The following is a 25,865-nucleotide window of genomic DNA, read 5'->3' as shown; positions in this document are numbered from 1 at the left end:
ACACACACACGTACACATACATACAGTAACAATGTTTAGCCCTATAGGGATGCCCGACTTTTTTCTACAAAAAAAAAAAAAAAAAAAAATATTCCCGTTTTCTCTCACTCAGTTTTTCTCTTGGCGCCATATTTTTCCGTTTTGTTTCATTTCCATACAAGTAATCTCATTTCAGGATTTTTTTTCAATATGGATCCACACTATACTATACATTGCTGCTTTCCGTTTTAGTTTGTCTTTGTGCTCTTTATATCTTTCCGATTCGTTTTTTTTTCATTCATTGGAATTCACCAAACAACTAACAAACAAATAAATAAATAAATGAACAGACGGATTGACTCATTGAATCATGGATCTAACAAGCAAAACAAAACAAATGCATAAAAACACGCGTTTAAACACGCGCTCTTTTTTTTGAATCTTTCTGAATGTTTATGTCAGTGTGTGTGTGTGTATTGAATATTTGGCATATATCTTTTTGAATTTATGTGGTGGTGATGATGATGATGATGTGGCCTGGACATCCAATAATAATGTTGACGATTAGGATGAGGCAAAAAAAGAGGAGGATTTGAAATGAAATTGTATTTTTTTCCATTTTGAAGACCAAACCTCTTTGGAACAGAACGACACTTACAATATGATGATGTTGATGATGATTGGCAAATATCTTGGTAAATACAATGACAACTGACAACAATTATCGATTATTTAACATTGTATAATGTTTTTTTTTCTCAATCAAGTGTATCAATAAATTCGATTTAATTAGGATTGGTTGAAAATAATCATCAAAACTTCCGGTGAAGTGAAAAAGTGAAAATTCAACAATTCTTAATTAATTCGATCGAATTTTTTTTTCTTCCTCAACACCATTATCATCGTCATCATGTGAGGGGTATAATATTATATTGTCACAATTCCTATTTTATTTTATTTTTTTAGTTTATGTTTTTGATTATGGTGGTTTTTTCGTCATCAATTTTATCATCGTTTTTTTTTTGGTTTTTATATATTTATCCAACGAATTTGACTACTACTACTATTACTACTACAACTACTATCACCTTGTAAACGGAAAGCAACAAAACACACCCACATAAATCGTAGTTCTTTGTTCTATATGTCTATGTGTGTGTGTGTGTGTATCTGTGTGTTTTACCATTTCGGTTTAAATAATCTTGATATCTGGTGTTTTGTATATCTCTGTATGTAGTGTATATAAATTATATATATTTTGTGCCAGAGATGAGTATGCGTTCCTGGTTGGTTTCCATCAATGTTTTTCCTAAATAATCATCATCATCATCATCATCATCATCATCGACTGTTCATTCATTCATTCAAATACGACGATGCTGATGACGATATTTTAGTATCGTTTCAGATACATAAGGCGTTACATCGTCGTACGTTGGCGTATCATTATTGGAATGAAAGCATGAATCGTAAATACGAATAATTCCTACTATATTTGACATGTGTTTATACTCACACACACACATTTTTTTGGTAAACCAGGATTTATCATCATCATTTTCACATGTATATTGAATTCATCATCATCATCATCCTCAACATCATCATCAACACCAACATTATCAAATATATTATCTAATATAAATGTCGTCTGTTTTTTTTTGTTTGAAAACCATCAACATAGTATTATCATCATGATGATTATGCTTCAAACAAGAAAAATGTAAAACATAATAATATACCATCCTGTATTATCACATTGATACAACCCTAGAAATAAAATTTTTAAAAAAAAACGAATGGAGAAAAAACCCATGATCATCATCGTCAATAAAAATCGTGCCTGCAAGCCAATTATAAATGTGTATAGTATCACTATCATGTTTGATTGTTGATATGAATTATCCATCCAGAATCTATCCATCCATTCATTTATTCATACATTCATTTTTCATCTAAATCAATTGAAACAAATATCGATCGATATGAACTGAAAATATAAAATCAAATTTTGTGTATTTGAATAATAATATGTGTATTCTCTCTCCATATATTTACCAATATGCCAAACTGATTAATAATTGTAAAATAGAAAAAAAAATTCCATGTCTTCATCATCGCTGCCAGAATCATATTGCCATTAAATATTTTTTTTCAATCATTTATTTATTTCGAAAATTTATCGCTTTAATAATAATATTATTGAATCGAGTGTTTATACCTTGAAATAAGGACTTTTTGATCCATTTAAATTCATCATAAGATTCTTTGTTTCTAAAGTATTTTTCCCTCACGGCCATTACAAATGACTGTTCGAATGATTTTGATTACAACTACAACAACATCATCACCTCCATCATCATCATTATCGGCTGATCAACAACAATCGTTTAATAGGAATCCGCCAAATGTTGTCATCAATAATAATGATAATAATAACATTATACCAACAACATCTGTATCAAGAATTCCGGTAATAAAAACATTGGGAATATTGAAAGAAGAATCAGTAACGAAAACAACGGTCGATCAACAATCAATATCGAAATTAATTGAAACAACAAAAATGACTGGAGAAAGTTTAAAAGAATCTATAGAAAATCATATGGCACCTAAAGTGTTCCAGAATTCCGAAACACAACTTAATAATTTTTCCTCATCATCATCATCATTATCATCATCATCATTATTATCATTATCAAGATCATCATCAATATCATTGGAGCCTTTATCGCCATTGTCTGAGATTGATCGACAACAGGCAAATAATGATGATAATAATAATAATAATTTCAATCAACATACAGAGCCACAACAACAACAACAAACATCTGCTTCAAATGAAGTAATACCAGTTGGAGGCAATAATGATTACGGTAGGTTTAAAAAAAAATTTAATTTAAATATACCTATTAAGCATATCAATGAACATTCTGAAAATCAATATCTGATGCACACAAAACTGTAGACTAAATAAATTAAATTATTTCGATCATTGATTTTGAATTGAATGAGAACAAAATTAGGAAATGATGAATGATGATTTGCACTTGAACTTAATACCGCTATTGGCCATCTCTAAGATTTGTGTCTATTGTTCATCCGATATTCAACATAATATCGATCAAATGGATTCATCTCTTATATGTACAATACACTACAGACATATTGATTATGTGTGTATGTGTGTGTGTGTATAAAACTACCCGAAGTAAAAAAAACCGGATTTTTTATTACGTTCCGTTATCTTTAAATTAGACGGTTAGAAAAATGTTGTTCTCATGTATCACACCAACACACATACATATTTTACTACTGTTTGAATCTTATCCGGAACAGAAACAAAAAAAACTTGTCTTGACATCATCATCATCATCCAAATCGATGTGTTAATGAAGTCTTTCTCTTTTTTTTTAAAAAAAGATGAAAGTCTTCCTGTGTGTATAATTTTCCATTTCTGTTTTTTTTTCTCTTTCTCACCGCAAAACATACATTTCTTCAAGATCACATTATTATTTCGTTATAAATGTTTATTTCCGGTGAATCAAACACACAAAATCAATTGGCCTAAATCTTAATTCTTGTGGTTAGTTAATTTGAGATTTTCCTCTAAATATGATGATTTTGGATATTGTTTTTACCCAAATTCATCAGTTCAATATACAGGTATATACTTATAATGAAAGCGGAAGAGATTAACTAAAAGAATATTTTTAGTGTGCTCCAGATTATCAGTTGTATGTTGCGTTGTAGGGTCAGCCAAATATATAGCCATTATAATATATGATGAGAAAAGCAATAACAAATAGAAAAAAAAATCTGGAATACTAGTTGGTGAAATAAGAAGAGGAAGAAAACAAAACAAAAAAAAACTATTCATTGAATTGAATTGATCGAGAAAAAGAGAAATAAAGACACGATTACTATGACCTTTTGGCCAAGAGAATACACATCGTTCGTTCACATTCCAATTTTATAAATTTATATTAGAAAAGTTAAGTTATATAATACATGTATGAATGTTCACAAAATGATTTCACTCAAGGTTCATTGACATATAAAACGCCAAAAAAAAAATTATTATGTAATGTTGCATTACTGTGTGATATACAGAGAAATACTTGGATCACAAACTTCTACATTCACATATATAAATGTGTTTAGGGCATTTTGTACATATCAAAAAAAAAAAACGGGAACAAAAGTTGAACAAACTGTGTATGGAATGGCAACAAACTCACCCGAAACAAGGCGTCATCATCCTACACACACACAAAAAAAAATATAATTTAGCAATTGAGAGATATATACAGTTTTTCATCGTTTTGATTGTATATTAAGGCAATGGATTATAAAGGCCACAATAGTTTGCGCATGTCGTAGGCAAACCAGAAAAAAAATCCACAACGAAACCCAGAAAATAAAAAGAATTCTGGCATGTGCATTTCCTACCATCATCATCATCATCATCATCATTGTCTTTGTATGAAATATCCGATTACAAAATATCAGGAAAGAATTTCCAAAATATTTTATGATGATAGCAAACATGCACTCATACACATAATATAAAGAAAGAAGAAAAAAAATTAACGAAAATATAAATTAGGCCAAATAAATCAAATGAAATGATAGCTTTTAAGTGGGTGTGTGTGTGTGTGTGCGTTTGCAAATGGAACGCATGACACGTGCGTAATAAATTTTTTTGATTTGAATATTATTCTTCATTTTTGTATAGTTTTTGATTGAATCAATTGATTATGGTGGAAAATGTTAATTATAAATTCCATATGAATCAGGAAATAACACTCCTTTGATTCAAGTTTTAATTGATGGCCAATACAATGATTCAATGGTATTAATTGAATTGATTCATTTAAAGTTTGTACACACAAAGACTCCGGAAGTAGTGGTGAAGAATTTTGATTGATTAATAAAATATTAAACATGTTTTTTCTGGTATTTCTAATTGGAAAAAAATCAAAAAATAAAGATTAATCTATTTAGTTGGACAAACTGATTCCTGATGATGGAAACTTGGATTCCTGACGTTTTTTTTCCATCAATGATTCTTGATTGAATTAATAGAATTGAAATTCTTAAAACAATCATAGAATCAAATCGGAACCGTTCGATTATTGTATTTTATTATTATATATAGAAAGATAAAGAATGTTCCTTTAAATAAAATCAAGAAACAAGAAATTTGGAGCAAATTTCTATTACAACCACTATACAATGAATGAGAAAAAGAAATAACTTTTGCACAGACGACAATCGTTGAACAAGGTGAATGAACTTTTTCCATATATACAAATAAATATATAGATGATGATGAAAATAGGAAGAAAAATAAAGAAGGGAGGAAGGAAGGAAAGGAAGCGAAAGAAAGAGTGGTACGGTGAATTAAAAAAAAAATTTCTTGGTCAACAAATTACCAAACACGCATGATTATTGAATGATAATAATCGGATTTAACACGTTTTTTAGTACTATTATTATTAACATTATATCATATAATCAAGAAAAATATATCGATTAATTCTATATTGATCGTTTATTTGAATGCAAAAAAAACCTTCACATATGCATGACGTAATCGATCATCATTAACATCGGTGTGAATGACCAGTTGACCGCCAATATTAATTGGGCTTTCATTCTATTTTATAGAAAAATTGTTGTTCTTGTTTTTCAGTGGCACACTTTCTCTTTCGTTCATTCATTTGTTCATTCGTTCAGTAATAAGTTTTTGTCTATTTCGTTGTTGTTGTTGTTGTTGTTGTTGTTGCTGTTGATTGAACAATAATAATAAAATATCTTCCTTAAAAAAAATTTGTTTTTTTTTGACTTTATGGAAACAAAATTTACACCTTTTCGTCTTTTTTTTATTAGGTCATTCACTTTTGTGTGACATATGGAATTTGTAATATTTAATTAGTGGAAGGAAAACATTTGTGTGTGTGTGTATGTTTTATTTCTTGAAAAAAAATTGTTTCAAACCAAAAGAATCCTTAACATAAATTTACGTTATGTTGAAGGCGAACCAAGAAAAAAAATTCACCATCACCACCATCACCATCACCACCACCACCATCACCACTACCATTCTAGGCTATACGGATTTCTAATCTTTTGAATCAAGTGAAAAAAATATTGTACAAATAATAATTATTTAAAAAAAAAACCTAATAAAAGCAATAAATAATACCACTACGAATATAAAACATCACATCACATCATGATCATATCGAATTGAATTGGATTTTATGTGTGTGTGTGTGTGTGTATGAGATATATATACACACACATTATATATAAGTAATAATATCAGAGTTCTGTATTAATTTCTGTATTTGTAAAGTGCGGAAAAGGCCGTCGAAAAAAAAATGTAGTACAAAAGGACAATGATCGCAAATCAGGTCAAGCAACAACATAGACATACATACATAGAAAAACACGAATATAGTAGTTGGTCGGTTGTTTGGTCCGTTATATTAGTGGTGGTGTTAGTAATATATTCTCATTTAGCTTTAAATAAGTCATTCGCAATCTTTCCATCTCTCTCTCTCTCTCTCTCTCTCTCACTCTCATTATGTATGGCTTATTATCACCATTTTTTTTTTCGCCATATGCGGACATAAAAATCTAATTCCGGATTTTGATTTGAAAAAAAAATTTATTTCATTTTTAATAACCATATTCAGAGAAGTGTAAAAAATATCATAATATTTTTTGTTTGTTTTTATTCCAAAAAAATAAAAATAAAAACAAACATGCACAATTTTAAAAATTATTCCAGAATATTCTAGATGTTTTTTTAAAATTTTATTTCGACATTAATATTGTGTCATTATAAATATTTGTTTCAGAATCCATCATCAAACACATACATACACAAATATATACAGAAAAAAACCAAAAAAATTCGGGACAAGGATTTGTTGTGTATTTGTGTGTGTGTGCCAACGACCGGGAATAACATTTTCAAGCAAAAAAAAAAAAAAAAAAAAAAAAAATATAAAAAAACTTCTTTCGAGTTCGAGGTTTTTTTTTGTTTCTTCATTCTAATATTTTGTTATTCTTTCCAGACACTCCTACTCCCACACACACACACACACACACATTATTCTTTAGGAGAATAGAAAACACACAAAAGCACAGCAAATATATTAAAATAATGGAAACTAGGTCATTTTTGTTAGCGATTCTTTAACTTTTGAAAGAAAAAAAATGACGAAGAATTTACGTTTTTCAACATACATAGACATATAGATATATAGATAGGAAGCGTCTAAAAAAACATCCGTATGTAAAATTCGTCACTTATACACCGAACATGTGCATGTGTGTTTGATCTAAATTTCAACATCACATTCACTATATAGAATAATATGTGTGATTCTTTACAATTTTTATATGAAGAATATGAATGAATCGATGAATGAATTTTTTGTTCACTCAACATTCTAACAAAATTCTATTGTCGTCATCAACATTGTTAATGTGTATGGTTGTTGTTGTTGTTGTTACCTTTTTCTTTTTCTACTCTATTTTCTACTAATAATTCTATGCGTATTTTTATTTTTATCTTTATTTTTTTTTACTCACTATCTTATGGTATAATAATAATGGAATTGGGTCTTTGCTGGTCGCTGCCCTTTTGATCTAGAATTTATAAAACTTTGGAATTGATATTGATGTATAAGAGGTTGTATAAAAGAAATAATATTTTGTGGTGACGTGTACACCACTCTTGATGTGTTGTTTATTTATTGAGATCGTTATTAAGATTCTATATTTTTTTGTTGTTTCTATTTTTCACCTATTATTATTGTTCCATGATTGAAAAATTCTGAAGAAAAAATTGCTCTAAAATTAAGAATTTTTAAATTTTATCTCATTTTTTTTATTATTATACATATCTAATAGAAAGAAAAAAGCGCCATTTACAGGCCATATTATATTGTATCCGTGCGGTTGTTGTTGTTTTTATCATTTGATAAAATGTTTCTTATTATCTTCTCTTATCTTAATATCTATGCCTCTAACAGACTCAAATAACTGGTTCAATCATACATACATAAGACATCATCATCATCATCATCATCGTCATCCAAGGCTCTATGTTCAATATCAGGTCAAGCGTTCAATGAACTCGATGTGTTTGTGTGTGTGTGTATGTGTACGGGCATGTTACCATTGAATATACGATGACATCATACCATACAAATGAATCGGATGTATAATAGACAAAAGTAGCAATACAAAAAAAAGATGTTCAAATGTAGGACAAGAGGAGGCAAAATATATATGATACAGGAAGAAATTTCTCGATTCTCTATGAGATTATCCATTATACACAGACACACACACACATATACAGGCAACAATTCTCTTTAAAGTTTTAATGGTGTATATATGTGTGATAATGGCGGGTTTTGAACTTCAAGGCAATTTTAAATCGGAAAAATTCCGAACGTTAACGATAGATGGCGACAGATTGTTTAGCTTATATCTAAATCAAACATTTATTAACATTTTATTTTCACATACATTTTACTGACGATAGATGACGCAAACAGGGGAATTTTTTTTTACAAGTCGCAATGAATATTGAATCAAATTCGAAGGGAATTTCCAATCTGCATTGTCATTGCCAATATTGTTGGGAAATTATGTAACCTTGAAGAAACAAAAAACCTATACATTCATATACGCGTCTGTAATGAGTGACAAAAATAACTATAAAAAAACAACAAATGACGACACAAAAAAATACAAATTCTCTAAAAACAAAAAAAATGGATGAACAAACTCATTATTAAGCATATAGAATTGTATAAATCAATCAAAAGATTGAGAAATAAAAATAATTTCTTCATCATCGATAATTAGGTTTTATATAATAATCGAATGTTTGTACAACGAAAACAAGAAAAAAAATGAGGGTTATATTCGAATCAATGAAGTAATGTTAATGATGATGATGATGATGATATCTGATGGCAATCATCATTTGATTGATCAATAATTGAATGAATAAATATCAAAGCTAAGCATGTTCGTCATAATATAATAACAGAAGTAATTGTTATTGATGAAGGGTTTCTCTACTTTTCGGTTGGTTGATTTATAATAGATAGATAGATAATGGTAAAGAAATATATGACTGAATGAATGAATAATAATAATCAAGGTTAACCAGAATGAACAACAACCAAAAAAAAAGTAACCAACCAAACAACTTGATACCGAGAACTTTTTACCATCACACAGAGAAATAGAGAGAGGGTTTATTTGTGGCTTGTATAAAACAACACAAGAAAACAAAAACAACAACTATGGTGCAGACTATGGACAAATCAACTTAACACCTTCTTCACCAGATACAAACATATATACATCAAGTAGAAATACAGACTATCTACGGGTATATAATACACTATCCGGGCAAATCAAATTAACCTTGAAAAAAAAGTATATATTCTCAAAAGTTTTTTGCCCTCAACTTTATTTTTTTTTTTTTTACTTCATTGTTGATGATGTACGATCATCAGTTAAGAAAATCTGAAATAATAATACCCAGCGGAAGGCAAAACATTACCGATCACTGAAACTTATGATGATGGTGATGATGATTATCATTTATTTGTATTTACAATTATTATAATAATCAAACAGAAAAAAATTGAAAAAGTATAAAAAAAATCGATCCAATATTGAACAGGGAGAAAAAAAAGTGAAAGGACTCTCTGAACAATCTTCGATCGCTGAACCTAAATAAGGGTCCCGAATCATTTGAATGAATCAACAAATGTCCAATTTTCCCACACACACATATACACACTTGTGAACCTTGAATTTTTTTTTCACTCATTTAGGATTCGATTGCTGAAAAGATTTCCTTACCTTGCTGTTTTTTTTCTTCTTGAAATTTAGTGATTGAAAAAACTATTTTTTTTCCAAACAGACAGGTAGGTTTGTAGGTAGCTTAATAGTATATTGACAAATTCAAACAAGCCATAGTTACACTCTCACTCTCGAATGAAAAAAAAACAGCAAACCAAATACGAATACTGTGGTGCAAAGTGTCGATGACATTGTTGGTGCACCAAAAAAAAAAAAAATATCAAACCAGTCGCAAATCAACTAACCCAACGAATCCTATATGATGATAACCTGTATATATATCGATGTAGTTGTCTTTCTCTCTCTCTCTCTATCACTCTATCTCTCTAGTTGAATATACCGGATAGATTCGAATTCATGTGATCAATTTGTATACAAGTACAATGCCATATAACAACCAATAAAGGTTAACTCTCTTGTTCTATTTCGTTAGCAGCACATACATCTTATTGAATTTTTTTTTATTCATTTTTGTATTTGATTTAAAAAATTTTCAAATAACAACAAATCATCATCATGATGATCTTGATTTTTTTCTCCAACATTCAAATAATCAGGTAGATAAAATTGTCCGATCTGTTCAAGTTCAAGGCCAATGATCGATATTGAAAAAAAAAATTTTGATATTTTATCTTTATCGTAAATACGTTTCTTTCCTCATATATGTTATGTATGGTACATTGCAGAATTCATTTTCAATCGAAAATATCATTAAAATTCATTTGAAAATTGCATTGAAAATAGTTTTGAAGGGCATGAAAATAGAATTGAATTAAATGGAATATACCAGATTAGATCATAAGACCATCATTTGATTTGATGTTATTGAACTTTAAAAACAAAATATAAATAGAGCTTATTATTCTCTATTGATGATGATGACACATACGTGTTGTGAAATAAATGAAAAGATTTTCAAATTATTTTTTTTTTTTTTTTGTTCGAAAAAAAAGGAAAAAAAATCCATCCTACATTGAATGATGATGAATTTAAAATTCATAAACTTATGTGATTTTTTTCATTTTCTTAAATTTTATCCATTATTATTTTGATCGTTATGAATTATGAATAATAATAGTCTATAATCTTTCCATCAAATGTATTCATGAATCAGTCCTCATCATATTCATTCATTCATAATTATTGGACCATATCAATAAAAAAAAACGAAAAGAAAAGAAAAAAGATCCATAAAGCTATTTGTCAAAAAAAAAAAAAAAAATGTTCACATGTACACAATGTACAAAAACAAACACCAAATGTGTGACCAAAATAATTTTTAGACTTAAAATTTATATGGGCTAGGCTGTGATATCTAATGATTAAAATTTGTGAACTACATATGTGATTTATATAAACACCTGTGTGTGTGTGTGTGTATGTGTTTATGTTATTTGCATCCAAGGTCCTGACCACAGGTCAATTTGTTGCTTGTTGTCAAACACACGTATAATGATGGGTGAATATACAATGATTAACATTGTAACACACAAGGTCAACGTTTTTGTAAAAGAGAGGGGCCTGTTCCAAAATATATTGTGAACACACAATATCTTAATCCATCATCTTCATCATATTATCACACATCCGAATGGTTCTTTGCCTTTCATTTATAAGCCATGAAAAGTCACCTAAATGGTCTATAATCGATTAGTGTGATTGAATTGAACAATAATCAGAGAGAAGAAAACAAATCTACTATTCAAAATATTTGCATGTCTTACACGACACACACAATGCTAATTTAATAAATAAAGAAAAAAGAAATTTTCGACCCATGACCATTGTCAATTGAAATGGATGGACACAATGCGAACATAAGTGATTGATTATCATCATCATCGTGATCAGAAAAAAAGATGAATGAAACTGGACATTTTCACACACACACACAACACAACATTAACAAGTACAATTACTCAATCAATGTTGGGCAAGTGGAAAAAGAACAAGAGAAAGGAAGTCATTATGAATATCAAAGAAAAAAAAATTAAGAAGCTTATTGCAACAAGGTCAACATGAACTGATCCTGAGGATCGGTTTCGAATTGATGAAATTTTTTTTTATCAGGAAAAAAAATACAAAATACAAAATTCATCGATTCTGTGCATCAGATTCTTTTCTTTTTTTTTGGGGGCAATTTCACGTGCCCTCTAGCGGACGATTCCGAAAGGATTTTGAAGAAAAAATCCATTCAATAATTTTGTTCAAAGATTAAAAATTACAAGTAAAATTGTAAATTAATTTCTTTTTTAAAATTTGTTTCATTGATTAAGGTTCATCGACATTCATTATTTAACACGGATTATACACGTCATATCACATTGATTGTTATTTTATCTATAATGAATAGATATAGATACATTATCGAGTACAATACAGTAGACAAAAAAAAAATGGATTGTGATTTCATTCGTACCACGTTCTTTGTGTATTTGTGTATTGGTGAATGAACTAAAAATTGGAACGATATTAGAGAGAAAAAAATGACTATCCGATGCTCTTGAAATTGATACTTTAATCCAATAATAATAATAAATAGAAATTCAATCACAAATCAATATCCAGATACGTGAAACCTGTTGCAACCCAAAATTGTTTATTTGCTGTTTAATGTTTAGGTGCTAAAATATATGATGATCATAACAATAACAATAACAATAAACTACCTTTTAATATGGTTATTGTTTAGTATATATTTTTTTTGATTCCTATCACAAGTGTTTATGTGTGTTTGTTGTTATTATTGTGGTTATATGATTATTATTATTATTGTTTTTTTTTGAATGAGAGTGAGTTGAGGGTTCATTGCCTTTTGATGATGATGATGATGATGATGATCCAATCAACCAACAAAACAACCAACCGACCGACCAATGATGATGATAATGATGATGATGATGATGATGGTGATGATGATGATGATGATGATGGCGCCTTTTGAGGTTGAACACACTCTACATATATACATTTGAATCCATTTGAGGCCAATGTACTCTGTTCGAATATTCATACCCCCTCCTCACAAATAAAATATATATAACAAAATGGTTAATCCAGTTTTTTTTAGAAATTCTCTTTACTAAAACAACCTGTCGCCATCTAATTCTATTCGTTTTTTATTATATATAGTAGTTTCAGGTTAATGTTATATATATGAGTGTGTGTGTGTGTGTGTGTGTGTGTGTGTGCTGGTTTTGCCAATCCAAATGCAATACTTTTTTAAATTACTTAAAAAACAAACGAAATAGATAGAATGATGATTGGATAGAGTGACCTACACACATACACATACACAAATACACAATTTTTTGTTGTATAAGGTTAGTTAATGGGTAACAACATTTGACTCGATCATTGGAATTACTGTGAAGAAAAGAGAATCGATTGTTGTTGTGTGGGATAAAATTTTCTTTTTTTTTGTTGTTTTATTTTTCATCTCATTACTTCTAAAAATTCTAATGTCAATGATCTTGATTCATGTCATCATCATCATTATGAAAATGTGTGTTTGTTATTTACTGTAAAATGATGTTTATTACATGAAAAAAACTTTGATTTAATTTGGCATACAAACTTAAACTACTGGATCAATTGAAATTCTGTTTTTATTTGTTGAATATTTTATAAAATTTTTCAAACCAATGAACTGTTTTTATTTATTTTCATTTCTATCTATAGATACACGTGATAGTATTATACACGTGTGTGTGCGATATTCTACATTTACATATTCTGAAATAGAATTTTAATGGTATAACCTCATGAATTTTAATGGGAAAGAATCCAAAAGAATCTGATGTATGATGTGTGTGTGTGTGAGTGTTTTTTTTCAACATCCAATGTAAAGTTTATTCACCATGTTTTTTTTTTTTTTTTTTTGGTTGTAACCCTTTTTATTCTAAAAATCCTTGTCTCTCTTTTTCTATTTGTATATGATGTATAAAGTAATTATCATTAGAAAAAAAATAATACCGATGACCTTTTCTAGGACAAAATTCTCAGGATGAACGATGATGATGATGATGATGATGATGATGATGGAGGGTTATTGCATTAATGCATTGCAATACATTTTGATGATCGTTTGGCTCCCTATATTCTTTCTATTGAGGAAAATGACCCTCCATTTATTCTGCCCTTTTCATGATTGTGGCTACAACAACAATCTTAGTATAAAGAGGGAACAATTATGTCAATGACTTTTGCCGTTGGCCTACACAAACACACACACACACACATGTATACAAAGCGAAAAAAGAGCAAATTGAAAAATGAAAAAAAAACTGTTAGCCTAGATGTCAAATGAGGGTATCTTTGAAACGTACGAAATTAGTGGTTTTTGCGTTGTCATTCTGCGTTTAGTTTAGCCGAGAGAAATCATAAATGACAGAAAAAATCAGAGCGAGAAAAGATTACACTCGGTCAATGTATCGATTAGAGAATATCTCCTACTTGTGGACCAAACAATTATTTTAAAGTTAAAGAATCTTTTGTTTTTTTTTTGACGAAATAATAATGAGTCATCATTTATGAATGAATGAAAATGAAATGACATTAGCATAATATGTTTGGATGGTTCCGACATCCGTATTAAGAACAAAAAAATTATTTCAATGAGAAATTTGGCCATTTCCCGATCATTATTGTACAAACAAATTTTTTTTTCTCAGTTGATCCTCATTGTCGTCGTCGTCGTAAACGATCGAGGTCATTATCACTGGGTCTACTTTGTCTACGACAACCACACTAGGGTTTCTAGGAATAGTGAACAAAAAAAAATGAAAGAAAGAAAAATCTTGAGATTACTTTTTTTTTGCACCAAAAAAAAGAGCCATTGAAAAGGTGAAAGTAAAAAAATTTCTCCAAGGAACAAAGACAAGGGACAAAATAAAAGACATGGAAAGACGGATCCTAGACACCATTTGCACACAGGTTTTTTCGGGGGTCAAAGGACTGTGATGGTCCATTCGAGATGGATGGACAATCTTATCAATCAAAATCAGTTTTTCTTTTCTCCATTCATTCACTTTTTTGATGAATCACAATATTCATTCATTCATTGAAAATTTTGACTGATAGTATGAGAAATTTCTTTCTCCACTATTCAACGTAAATTAAAACATCCTTTTGCACTTTGACCTTTGCCATCAATGATGCTGATGATGATGATGGACGAGAAGAATTATATAATTATGATGATTTCTGCACAAAAACAATTCATTGAATCATTGAACCTTCTATTGTGTACAAGTATTTTGACGAATGAACGCGTGCAAAAAACATTTTCATCGTTCGTTTGTAAGAAAAATCAATGAATTAGCTAAGGAGAAGAATACCAAAAAAAAATCTGAAAGGTTGTTGGCCATGAACAACAAAAAAAAACTATTGCTATGGACATTTACGCTTGACCTTACGACTCTCTATCTAAGATAAATCGAAGATAATAGAATAAGTCTTACAACACAAACACACAATACACACACACATACATGGTATATACCTTTCGTACGGTTTGTTTTTTAACCTTAACCTCAACCTTCGGTCATTTAACTTTACCAATATTTTTCTCTTTTCTATCTTTATTCGCTTGTTATGAATTGTTCAATTTTTTCACACACAAAACCCCAGCCAGTTTTATACACATATACCTGGTAGAACTTGTTTTCTTGACGTTTGTAATAATTGTTACAATTGAATGTCGTTGATCGGTCATCATCATCATCATCGTCATTCACACAGTAACCTTTGACATATACAAACGTAAAAGGATGGTTGGATGGATGAATTGATGAAGAGGCAAAACTCACTCTCATATATCCATAGTATGTTTGACTCGGTCATTGGACTTTGATATTTGAATGATGAGTGGGTAATGTTATAGATGTAAGAGATAGGTAAGATTTTCGAGAAAGTTCGGCAATGAAGACGATGATGTGATAATGGTGTGTAAAAAAATTGGCTTGAACTTGGAATTCCAATTTCGAAATTTCAACATTCTTCATCATTATTATCAAAAAATCCATGAACGATTTCAATAATTATCTTGAATGAACACAGAATTCAGATTAGTCCATATATTCTTGAGTACAGATTCCATTCTTTTAATCACTTGTGTATAATACGGATCTGTTTACAAACACACATATGTATTAGTGATTAAAATTCATCTGGATTAATTTGGAATTCATTTCTAAGCCAAATGGCCATTGACCTGTTGTTGTTGTTGTTGTGTTTGTAGGGAGCTAACATTGAAAAGATTGTTCCTTTGGCTTTGTTATTATTAAAATGTTATACACTTTTCAATGGACAATGAACTATTCGAAAGACATGTGAAAAAAAAAGATTTTTCACATTACGTACGTTGGATTTTCTTTTTTTTAAGAGGTCCCTATATCCTTTAAATGATCATTGTGGAATGAAAGGAAAAAAAGAGAAGGAGAAGAAGGATATAGATCAAACTACCAAACTAAACATACATATGGTAAGTGAATATCTATTTTAGCAAATCGTTTTGGGGACGTCAACAACGCCAACGTTGAAAAATTGAAAATGGATATATATTTTATTGATACAGCAGCCAAATTACGTCAACCTTGTTGTTTGATTTGGTTACCGGTGATTCTCAAAGTGAAGAATTTATGAGAATAGATAATTTCTATGATTATCGGCGCAAACTCTGTATTATTTGTTTGTGTGTGTGTTTGTGCGCGTAAATGTATCGAAGAATAAATAAAAAGATGAGCCAAAGGCCCAAAGATCGAATATGCCCGAATAATGATGCCCTTGAACTCGGTGATTCTCTCTCTCTCTCTCTCTTCAATCAATGAATTGTATATAATGTACGTTTATATATAAATTAATTTTGCTTCGTCTAAGAATTCCCTGGAATTTACCAGTTTTAGAAACAAAATATATTATATTCTGATTATTATATATTGTTACAATGAATCAAAGTGTATATATAACATACTGTAAAGTTCTTTGAACTTTTTGGGTTCCTTTTGGATTCTGGTATATTCACTAATATTTATCTTTAGTGTTTGCTGTAATTCATCTTGACTTTGAAAATAATTAAAGAGATAATTTAGGTACAAATGAACGATAAAAAAATTTTTTTGAACTTTCCAACAATTTTCGGTGACAATTTTATTTAGCTAAAATAAATTGATTCAAAACAAATATTCTAAATTTAGCCTATCCATCTTCAACTTTTCACTTTCATTTTAAATAACACATACCCTTTATCGGTGTCTGGTCGAAGGTCAAACGTATTTTATTTATACTTATTTTCGTTAGCGAAATAAAAGTTCATGGTCATTCATAAGTATCAATATTTCTTTCAGTAATAAAATTTATGTGATTTTTTCCAGAACAAATGTTCAAAAACAAATGGCCGGCATTTTTAAAAATTCTTCAAATTAAAGCTGACCTTGCAATTTTTTTGTTTGGTTCTGTTATAAATGTATATATGTAGGAGGGGTTAATCAATGGGGAATAAAAATTTTTGACCAATGTTGACGTGGTTCGTGTGCCTAAGGTCGTTATGTTTGGACCAAAAATGTGTGTCGTCAGGTCACAGACAGTGATTTTTATGAACTAGGGTCGAAACTACAGAACTACTCTCTCTCTCTCGTGTATACTTATAAATAGTCCAAAACTCTATGACCATAGAACCTATAGGTCATCTTCATTTTTTTTTGATTCTACTATTTGGCCGTTTGGGTCAACTGTTAAAGACAGCTGGGTCATTAGTTTGACCGAATGACCGACAAGTTCTAGGAGTAATCTTTTTTTTCTAATTTTGATTTGAATTTTTTCTGATTAAATCTCATCGATTCACAACATTCATCATTAGAAAATTATTGTCCTACCAGCAGGTCAAAAAATAAACTTTTCAAAAACGCAAATGTTTCGAACGCAAATATCAATAGAATTGCTATATTTGATTCAATTCTAAATGTAGTAGAAAACACACCATTACCACAGTGACCTGTGACCTCAGTAGGTTATTGGCTTTTTCGTTTTATTTTATTTTTCTATTTTAACTGTTAGTTTTCATTATTCATGGAATATGGGCGCCTTAGAAGTAGAAGATGAAGACAAAAGAACTGGCTTGGTTAATAACCAGTAATAGCAGCAAAAACAGCCCTACCCTAGTCTCCACAGTTGGATAATTCCACATTCACTATCCTGGAAACTATAGCATTAGGTTGCTAATGCACAATGATCTGCACAACCCCCACGCCTGATAAAATAAATGACTTGTGCCAATGACCTCGTGCTCTCGTCGTCATCATCATCATCATCATCATCATCATCATCGTATCTCTTTTCCTACACATGCTGTTTGGCGAAATTTCCATCTGTGTGTATGTTATGTATGTTATGATGATTGTGTGGTAATGGTGAAAACCAGAACGAAGAAGATCATAAACCTAAAGTGAGAGCTATATCCAATATGATAAAATGGTGGTTGAACGCCACAAAACATTTGACTGCTGGTATTCAACCATGAAAAATCTCTAATCGTAATAGAAATCAGAATAAATCGAATTTGAATCATTGAAATTGAATCGCAACGAATATGTGTGTGTAACCATGACAATAGAATCGCGTATAATATGGAAAAACAAAAAGATCAAACCACCACCCATCCACCCACAAGAATGGATCGTTCCATTTTTTTCTCATTCAGAGTTTACAAGTTTTTGGTTTACAAAAAAAAATATCGTCAACTAAACTAAAACTATTGAACTTTGATCGATTTGTCAAATTTTTTTGGATTGATATCTAAAAAGATGATTTTTTTAAAAAATTATCATTGAATTTTTTTCTGTTTGCTAAACAATAATCTATCGATCAGTTGAAAACAAATCGAATCGATGACCTTGTTGATGTTGTTGTTCATGTTCATCATCATTGAAATTATACATACAAAAAAAACAAAAAACGAAAAACGAAAAAATATTCGCTACTTTTCGTTTCAATAATGGTCACTGGTATAATATACATTTGATGATTCAGATGGTCAATAAATATGCATGTTTGAAAACTCTTGTCACGTATTCGATTCATATCATTTATAAAATAAAAATGGTCAAAACTTTCGCTATTTTAGCTATTTGATTTGGTTATACGAGACGATCTCATTCCTAATCACAATTATTGTATATTACAATCTCTAGTACCACCATCAGCATGTAAAGGTCATTCATTTCTTATATTCGTTTGGCTATCTAATATATTTATCTGCTATGACTTGTCTGTCACCTGCCTGTCTGGTCTCGTGCTCGCGCGATAGTTATTGACCAATCCAACAAATGCCCCTTTATAAATTTGACGTGTGTATATGTGTATGTGTGTGATTGACCATTCACCTACAACCTACAATGTATCAATAATCAAACTAATCAATACATCAATAAACATCAAGGTCTAGGTCAACATTGTTGTTTTAATTGACCTTTTCTGAGCCTAGGCTCGCGATTGGTATAGAAGATTGCAGAACAAGCCCATACACATACACAAAGATCCGATATATAAATTGTTTACCTAAAATCAGAATTTTTCCTAAATCCGAGTAAAGATTCATCATTTTTAAAAAAAAGTCAAATTAAAATTAATTTTATTCTTTTTATTGCAATGATTATCATCATCGTGGACAATTAATAGAATTTCATTGCCAATGCCCTTTCTCATGATGATCATCACAAGAATTCTCCTCTTGACAAACGAACAATTGATCTTGATTTTCACACACACACACACAGATACAAACAACAATTGAAATGAATTGAATTACATACAAATATTTTTCAACAAACCAGATATGACCATACAACAACAACAACTACAACCAGATAACTAGTTTTTTCAATTTTTTTTTTTGGCATGATTACATTACACAACTGCGGCCATTACCATCATCACCACAGCAACAACAAAAGAATCCAACAAGTTATCCTTGAAATAACGCCATACATACATGCATAATCATAATAATTAACCCGAAAAATAACCTGAAAAGGTCATAGTTTTTGCAATCATTTTAATTCGGAATAAAATTCATATTGGATAATAATTTTTTCTCTCTATATATTCTATATTTGAGTGATCGATTATTATTGATACTGATTAATCTCAATTAATGAATGAATGGAACCAATGCAGATGTTTGATATCCAATAAAATAATTGAAAGTTAACCAAAATACCAAACAACAACCAACGACAAGATGATGGACATAATGTCTCGAGGTCAAAAGGTTAGTTAGTATTTATATGATGTTTGTGTGAGATATACAGTCATATATTGTAGGAGTGTGCCATACCATGGTGGTGGTGATGATGATGTTGAATTGGTATAAAAGAGGGGTAAGGTTTTTTTTTTGTTGATTTTGGATCATTTATTGGAAATCATCTTGTCATCGTCTGGCTCATGTGTCACTGGCTGGCTGTGTGGATTGTTAGCTGGTTTTCCATCAGTTTCCAGTAGTTTTTAGAAAGAAAAATGGGCGAAAGTTTAAATCAGGAACAAAAAAAAATGGAAAATAGAAAAAAAACCCAATTGTCCAATAACAAGTCGTTAATTTTCCATTGACAGACATTTGAAATTTATATGAAGTAAAAGTGATGATGGTCAATGGGAGGAGCACATTTTAATGCAGGTCACACAAACACACACACACATTTAATATTGATTTGAATCAATCGATGATAGAGAACGAGGGACCCAGGAAAACCTAGAGAAAGAGAGAGAAAAGTGAAAAGTGAAAGGTCACATTTGATCGCATCATTATAATTATACATACAAATGCAAACAGTAGTCATATATGACCAACAACAACAAGAATGCGGAATTGAAAAATATTATTATTGTTGTTCGAATATTAACAACACAAATGGATAGAAAAATTTGATTTGATTCGGCTGACTTATCCACACATTGCATTTGGATTGGTTATTTAGTTTCATTTTTTATTTTGTTGAATTGTTGTTGTTTGACAGTGGTTGTTGGATCAATTGAGAATCTTACAATAATAATAATATTTTGCAACTACTGAAAATTTGGAATAATAAATGAATGAATGAATAAAAAAACAAATCAAAATCCTATTGATTCATGATTTTGTGCAGAATTTTCAATTATTTTCTGAATTGAATTTCTGTATTTATTTTTTGAATTTATTCAAAATGAATTTGACCCCATGTTTTACGTATTTCTTGCAAATATTTCAATTTGGAGATGGCATACGATCAACGACCTTTTTTTTGGATCAAAGTTCATGCTAAATCTTTTTGCTCTGTTTTCTTTCATTCGTTCATTCATTGTGGTTTAAAGGTGAAAGTCTTTTTGTATTTTCCAAAGAAATCCCTCAAGTAAGTGTCCAGGTGTGTGTGTTTGTGATCTTAGCTCATTCACTCATTCTTGAACCAAAAAAAAAAGATCTTCACTTCCTGTCTTAGTGAAATGAAAACACGCGTATTTTGTGTCTGGGTAGGAGAAAGTGTAGGCAAGGATTCCAATTTTTCAATTTCAATGTCAATGTCATTTGGTGTAGAAATGAAAAAAAAAATTTTATACGGGCTCGGCTCAATCTGTCGACCCGTGCCAAAAACTCACAACAACACACACATTCAATAACCGTCGGTTTTCTTTTTTATCCACTTCTATCTATCATAATTTTAACCTGTGATCAATATATTTATGTATTTAGGTAGGAACAAAAAATTTGAAATCAATATTTGTAAGGATGATGAAAAAACCTAACAAACCTTACATTCATACCCGGTCAACTAACCAGTGAAAGGTCAACTATATATGATCCAACATACACACACACACACTTTCACCACGTGTCATTTTTTTTGTTGCTTAAAAATCGATGCTTGATCAATGTGAATGGGGCAGCTGCTTCTGTTGTTCGGATTTATGTTCATCAAACTAGCTTCTGGTTTTATTTTCTATTATTTGACCCTTAGTTTCTATTGTTTGTTCCGGGTTTTTTTTGGATCGATAGATCGGTTGGAACATTTCTGGTCCCGTAAAACGATGATGCTCATCTCATTTCACTTCAATACACACACACACATTCGCTTGTTGTCTAGACTAGGTTCCTCATTCCATTATCACGATATCACAAGGGGTTCCGCATTCGTATATGCAACCAATAATAAAATACATATCATACACATCTTGACACGTGTGATACTCGTGTGTGTGTGTGTTAAGAACATTTGGTCCGTTATATGTTCATGGCAAAAAAAAAAACAATGAAAATGTTTATTGAAATCAAAAGCAAAAAAAATCAGAAAAAAATTTGTTGTTGTTTCCTCCCACCCACCCATCCTTTTCATTTTCATTTCAGGAAACCGCTCCTTATAACTCTTTAATTTTTTCCTTTTTTTGTTGCATTTGATCGGGTCAAACCGGGATTTTTCCATCATTGTCAGTTTGTGGTACCAAGTGAAGTTAATTACATGAACAATTCATTTCGATTCGGTCGGTCAGATTTTTTAGGGCTTGTATTCTATTCAGTTCGCATGTTATTTTTTATGGTCAAACTGACCACTGACCAGTGATTGTCGCGTGGGTCATATTAATCATCTCTCTCTCTTTTTTTGTCTGACTGTTTTTCTTTCTTGCATGGATGCATATATGATCATTAATTTTATTTTAAGCCTACACGATTCAATTCCAAAAATGGCCATTCTATTCGGATTCATATTTTATTCGTATTGCAACAAAAAAAATATTCAAGAATAATGATTCTCAAAAAACATATATGATGATGATTTAATTTCAAAAGTTTAGAATGAAATTCAAAAATTTTAAATAATTGAAATCTAATTTGTTGTTGATTGCAATAGTGTCTTTTTCATTCATATTTTCATACCATTTTTAAATAGGCTTTGAATAGAGAACGGTAAATTATTTAAAGGATATGTGGTGGTCACATAAATCTCGATAGCTAAAAATTGCCATCTTTTACACTCACTCGTTGATCATTTATCCATGCAGGAAAAAAAATCATTCCATGTAATGTGACACTTTTTTCCCTCCAATCGTAAATTGAATTAAGAAAACAGATGAAAATAAATCAAAAAAAAAGATAAAACGAACAAACAAACGAAAGTGTCATATAAGGTGAAAGTGTTAATCAACAAACCAACAACGATGACTGTTCGCACGCAAATACGTTTATATGACACACACACACACACACACAATAAAACTCTCTAGAAGGAAATGGGCTCTCTAGAAAGAAAATCCGTTCCCAGATTTTGCTGTTGTTATTAGAGTGAAAAACAATTCACACACACACCAACCATAATGGTCAGTTTGGTCCCGAAAAAAACAGTATAGTTACAATCATACAGTTATAATAAAAAAAAATAATAAGTTCACTGGACTTGTGTAACGTGTTTTTTTTTATTTTCTGTCAAGTCAAACATTGAGACTTAAGATACAAGATTAATTAGATGTCATTTATCTTTTTCTTTTTTTTGGTTTTGTTGTTTTTTTTGTGCTATGTTCCATTTGGGATCTACATTTAATGGGACAATAACGACGACGACGACGACAATTTTTGACCACAATTGTGATGTAATGTGTCACACACACACACACTGAATGTGGTCAATGTGTTGGTCGGTCAATACAAAAATGGTTTTTTTTTCTACAACGATTATTGTTTTGATCTGTGACATTTGTCAATAAGAATTGAATTGAATTGAATTGAGAAATGAATCAAACTGAAAACTGTATTGATATCATTGTAAATTTTAAAGTAATTTAAAACCCATGAAATGATGGTTTTAATGATGATGGGAAACTGACATTCTTTAAGTTGGGTTTTTTTTGTTGTTGTTGTTGCTTTAAAACAGAAATTTTACTAAATTTTGCACCGGATCCCGGTATGAACAATCATTTCATTTTACAAGGCCATTTTGTGTTGTAAAATACAAGTTGAATGACATTCATTTTTCGATCAAATCCATTCATTTATTAATGATATTTCTATGAATGAATAAAATAAGAATGTGTGTGTGCAATCATTCTATTCAAAGAATAAATAGCCTCATGTAAATACATTTCGTGTGTGTGTGTGTATAGGATTTGTTTGTGTAACAAGTTCATCGATCGATTTGATTTTTGACTGATTGAATTGATCACAATATATATATATGAAAACAAAAAAAAATTGATTCATCATTCATTTTCAACAACACGTTTCATTAGATAATATTTTTCATATATCTTAAAATCGTTTAAAATCATATGCATATGAGGAAGATTAATTCACAATTAATAGTTTGAATTGATCAGTGTGAAAAAACCTTGTTTCTAGTTTCTATAATTGGAGCATGATGATGATGATGATCGGATTTGTTTATACGATTGTCATCAAAATCGTAAAATCCATATATTACGTTATATTGAACTCGTTCATTGCCATCAACAACATGAGGATATTGTTTTTTTTTTGTTTTTATAGAATTTCCAAGGATTGGCTTGGTTGATTTTCATTGTCGTTGCTGAGAAGCGAGGTTCATTCATCTATTGTATCTCTATGGTATTTCAATGTCTATGTGTGTTTGTGTTCTTGTACATTTTTTTTTATTTGTTTGTCCACAATTTTTTTCAACTTTAACTTTTAAATTTTTAAACATCATCATCATCATTATTTTTTTTTTCTAGCTTGTTATTGACCTTGTTGAATGAACTTAAAATTTTTTTTTTTACTTTGAAACAAAATCGTCAGGTTTATCAGGTTAAGTTGTTGTTGTTGTTTGTAAGCATCTCTATCTTTCTTTATTCATTTGATGGCTTGAATTGGTATAATTTCTTGGGATGGTTACACATATGATGATGGCGAACAACCTAAAGACCGAGAGAGAGAGAGAGAGAGACGGCGAGGTCAAAGTTGAAAAAACCTTTTTGGTTTTTCGGCATCGTTGCTATATTCTTCGTGGCAAAATGTTATGTAATGATCAATGTATTCAATAGGGAAAAAAGTGAAACCGAAGCCATAGCACACACACAAATACTATGGTATGAACAGGACACACGATTTTGTTATTCAGCTGAAAACAGTTTACGCGTTCGATTCAATGACCTTTTCTTTTTCTTCTTCTTGCTACCATCGATATATATTGCATCCAAGTTGTGCCAAATATTTTTTTTTCTGGTGAGCCTGGCGATGAACGAATCCAATCTAATCTTATCAAAAAATTTTTATAGGGGGAGGTAGTATATGGTTCATTTTTTTCTCTTATTTCGTAGATGCACATTATATTATTGAGATGGTGCAACCAACATACGAAAAAAAGACGTTGAACCAAATAATTTCAATGATTGATTGACGACGACGATTCATCCATTTGGATAGATCATTGGAACGCCCAGAATATTTGAATGGATTTTTTTTTTGATATTCTTTTACATAAAAACACATACACGTCAGCTACAATGTATCTTGTTGTTGTTGAGGAATTCTATATAGCAATTATTTCGTTGTTCTTATTTTATTTAGATGGTAAATGATCACGATAACGAATACTCACCAACACGGTGACATTGACCTGGTGCTGATGATAGTGGCGCCTATTTAATGTGTATTGTGTTGTTGTCGGGTTGTATGTCCGGATCTGGTTTGGATTCGTTTTTTCTTTCACTCATTCATTCAATTCATTCTTTGTTCTTTATATTTTTGCGCATGTGAAAGCTTGACGAGAGTTTTGAGTTTGAAAAAATGGAGAAGCCACATTATAGCTGGTTGCTGAACATTCGAAACACTAGAAGAAAAAAAAATTATTAAATTGAAACCGAAATCGACAACGAAGACGACGAGTACAGAAACAAAAAAAAATTTGTTGATCAATTGTGATAAATATTCGAGTGTAAAATCTCGATCAGAAAAGTTTGACGAACTTGGCGCCCGCTGATGAAGCTAAAAGTTTGGTTTTTGA

The 25,865-nt window shown here is 30.2% G+C and overlaps 1 protein-coding gene across 1 annotated transcript in view; it reads left to right on the top strand.

Annotated features, from left to right (window-relative positions):
• The first annotated feature begins 601 nt into the window (after nt 1-601).
• LOC124499456 (Ecdysone-induced protein 75B) overlaps nt 602-25,865 on the top strand; it is a 44,909-nt gene continuing 19,645 nt past the window's right edge. Inside the window, exons 1-2 of the mRNA XM_075728676.1 lie at nt 602-1,448; nt 1,522-2,855. Coding sequence (XP_075584791.1) covers nt 2,285-2,855 — 571 coding nt within the window. The 5' untranslated portion in view covers nt 602-1,448; nt 1,522-2,284. The remainder of the gene's footprint in view (nt 1,449-1,521; nt 2,856-25,865) is intronic.

The sequence above is a fragment of the Dermatophagoides farinae genome, chromosome 2, assembly GCF_024713945.1.
Source record: "Dermatophagoides farinae isolate YC_2012a chromosome 2, ASM2471394v1, whole genome shotgun sequence".
In the NCBI taxonomy this organism is placed as follows: Eukaryota; Metazoa; Arthropoda; class Arachnida; order Sarcoptiformes; family Pyroglyphidae; genus Dermatophagoides; species Dermatophagoides farinae.
This window is presented reverse-complemented; position numbering and strand designations above follow the sequence as displayed.